Source organism: Fukomys damarensis, unplaced genomic scaffold (genome assembly GCF_012274545.1).
Source record: "Fukomys damarensis isolate Sample0158 unplaced genomic scaffold, DMR_v1.0_HiC HiC_scaffold_19, whole genome shotgun sequence".
In the NCBI taxonomy this organism is placed as follows: Eukaryota; Metazoa; Chordata; class Mammalia; order Rodentia; family Bathyergidae; genus Fukomys; species Fukomys damarensis.
In genome coordinates, this window is record NW_022900931.1 from 63,997,225 (window position 1) to 64,000,019 (window position 2,795).

A 2,795-nucleotide genomic window follows, 5' to 3' on the forward strand; every position below is an offset into this window, starting at 1 on the left:
GACCCAAGTTCAATCTCCGATACCAAAAAAAAAAAAAAAAAAGATCCATTGGAATCAGATGTAGCTCTAAAGAAGAAAGAAAGGAACACACTGGATTACTGAATCAATGGCAAAGGCAATATTGTCTACCAAAGGAGTGATAACAGCATTGTCACTCCTGCCTCCTCTGGGGCTGGTATTGATTCACTATGTCCTCAATCAATACTCCTAGTAACTGCAACATAAGATCAAAGTTCAGCAGCAGATACCATCAAAGTGCATAACGAGTTCATGGGAGGCATTGACCCAACTGGTAAAAACATTGATAACTATATGCATCAATCCATGGAAAGACATGATGTGAAAGAAAAATGGGACATGAAAGAGAAAAACAAAGATAATCTTATTAAAGAATGGTCCTTGGGACTGTCTGTACTTTCTTCCAACATTTTTTTTTTTTGAAACAGAATTGTGCTATGTTCCTCAGGCTGGCTTGAACTCCTGCTGATCTTCCTACCTCAGCCTTCCAAGTTCCAAAATTACAGGCAGGCCCTTCGATGCCTAGCTCTTCTAACATTTTATAGATTTAAAAATGTTGCACACAGTGAAGTTTACTTAATAATTTTCAAACTATGTCCATATGTCCATATCTTTGCACTTGTTATTGAAGGTCTGGTTCATGTCCTGAAATGAAACTCAAACACCAAATTTACCTCTGAAAAAGTAAACAATTTCTCAATACAGAAAACTTTGCAATCACGAGCCACAGATTTTTGCTTCTGATTATTTTCCAGGATATTCTCGATAAAACAAAGAGGGTTAGCTTTTAACTACAAACAGTTACCACCTAGCAGCTGAGACAGCGGGGACTCTACACAAGGCATAAGGAGCTCATTGTCATGGCAGATGGCTATGTGTGGTTTGAAGGGATAGCATTCCCTGTACCGGATTTCAAACCTGAAGTCTTAAGAGAAGTACGGGACAAGTTTGTGGTGAAGGATGAAGATGTAATAACAGTGACTTATCCTAAATCAGGTAAGGAAGGAGGCTCATGAAGGGGTCATGAGGAGCCTATGTCTAGAGCTTCACACCAGGTGCGTGGAAAGCTCTCACTGTGCCAGAACCCATACAGTGCTTTGAGAAGCAAGGAGCAGCACAAAGGATGCAGCCCACCAATTGCACAGGCAGATGAGAACCCAGATGGAACATCTAAGGTACCACAGAAATGCAACCAGGGAGTACAAAGGGAGCGTCTAGCCTGTGGATGACCACGGAGGTGGGAGAGGATGGCACTGGAAGTCACATGCCATTAGAAGCCAAGGACAATGGGGTTTAGTAAAAGGGCTTCAGCAAATATTGAAAGAAACCATATAAATATCTATTGCCAGAAACCAAAAAGACACTCATATACCTGCTGCCAGATGGACGCATAAACAAATGGGAAGTTTACAATGGAATATCATGTCCTCAAATAAGAAAATTATGACACATGCCACAACTTGGGTGAATCTTGACATTATTAAGTAAATGAAATAAGCCAATCTCACAATGAGAACTATTATACGATTCCGCTTATGTGAAATACTTGGACTACTCAAATTCATAGAAACAGGAAGTAAAGTGCTGCTTTCCACAGGGTGTAAAGTGCAGTTGCTAGGGCCTGGTTTGCTGCATAGAAATCTTGCTTATTGTTAGAAAAATTTTGGAACATTTAGCAACAATGAGAACCTACTAAACATCACTCGACAGCTGTGACATGTGCTTAAACATGGTGGTGACATGCAAGTTTATGTTGTGCAAACTCCAACAGTATTGTTTATACAACTCATGTTGGAACAGGTGACTGTCAGTCACTCTTTCTTCTTTGTTCAGGAACCAACTGGTTGATGGAGATTGTCTGCCTGATTCATTCCAAAGGGGATCCCAAGTGGGTCCAATCCGTGCCCAACTGGCAGCGTGCACCCTGGGTTGAGACTGCACATGGATACGAAATATTGCAGAACAGCGAGGGACCACGCATTTTCACATCTCACCTGCCCATTCAACTCTTCCCCAAGTCCTTTTTCCATTCCAAGGCCAAGGTCAGTACCTAATGGTTGAGAAGTGTTTCTTCAATACTTTTAAACTTGCATTTGCTTAAATTTCTCCTGGAGTTGAACTGAAAAAGATCTTCATGAGGTAGATCTGGGTGGGACCTGAGACTCTCCTGGGTTAGCTAATGCTGATGTACCCAACCCTCAGGCCGTACTTGAGTAAAAGTATGTGGACCACTCTACCTATTGTCTAGGCCTGTTTGAGGGTAAAGTGGAAGAAGAAATGCCATATCTTAGAAACCCCCATTTTGAGGTCAACCAGGATTTATGGCTGTATGGGACAGGAGATTTCCCACATTTTCTTGTTGCACTCCAAGGTGATTGGAGAATCCTAATCAATAAGATCCTTCGCCAATGCATGTGTCAACTTCCACGTCTGAGTTGTCCACACGGGAAGCAGCAGATTCAGAACTTGCCTAAGGCCCAGAGACTGCTCTGGGGTCGAGGTTGGCTGTTCTAACCACTATGTCCTGCTGCCTAGAGCTGTGTGCTGAGCTAAGCATCGGAACTCCCCGGGTGGCTGCTAGGTCATCCCCTTAGGGAGCAGGTAGATCCGGATTCTAGCACCCCATGCACCATTTTTACAAATATTCTCTCCTGCAGGGTTTATCGTGTGTTGCGAATATAAATAGTTTACTTAAACTATATTGAAAACCCTAGAAAATAATCCCTTCTTTAGTAAAAGCCACACTTGTACTGCACAGTGATGTGATCCAATGTACA

The 2,795-nt window shown here is 42.3% G+C and overlaps 1 protein-coding gene across 1 annotated transcript in view; it reads left to right on the plus strand.

The window, feature by feature from the left end:
• The first annotated feature begins 793 nt into the window (after positions 1–793).
• The window catches only part of LOC104873887 (3-beta-hydroxysteroid sulfotransferase), a 16,275-nt gene continuing 14,273 nt past the window's right edge, over positions 794–2,795 (plus strand). The window contains exons 1-2 of the mRNA XM_010640812.3: positions 794–1,014; positions 1,852–2,060. Coding sequence (XP_010639114.1) covers positions 879–1,014; positions 1,852–2,060 — 345 coding nt within the window. The 5' untranslated portion in view covers positions 794–878. The remainder of the gene's footprint in view (positions 1,015–1,851; positions 2,061–2,795) is intronic.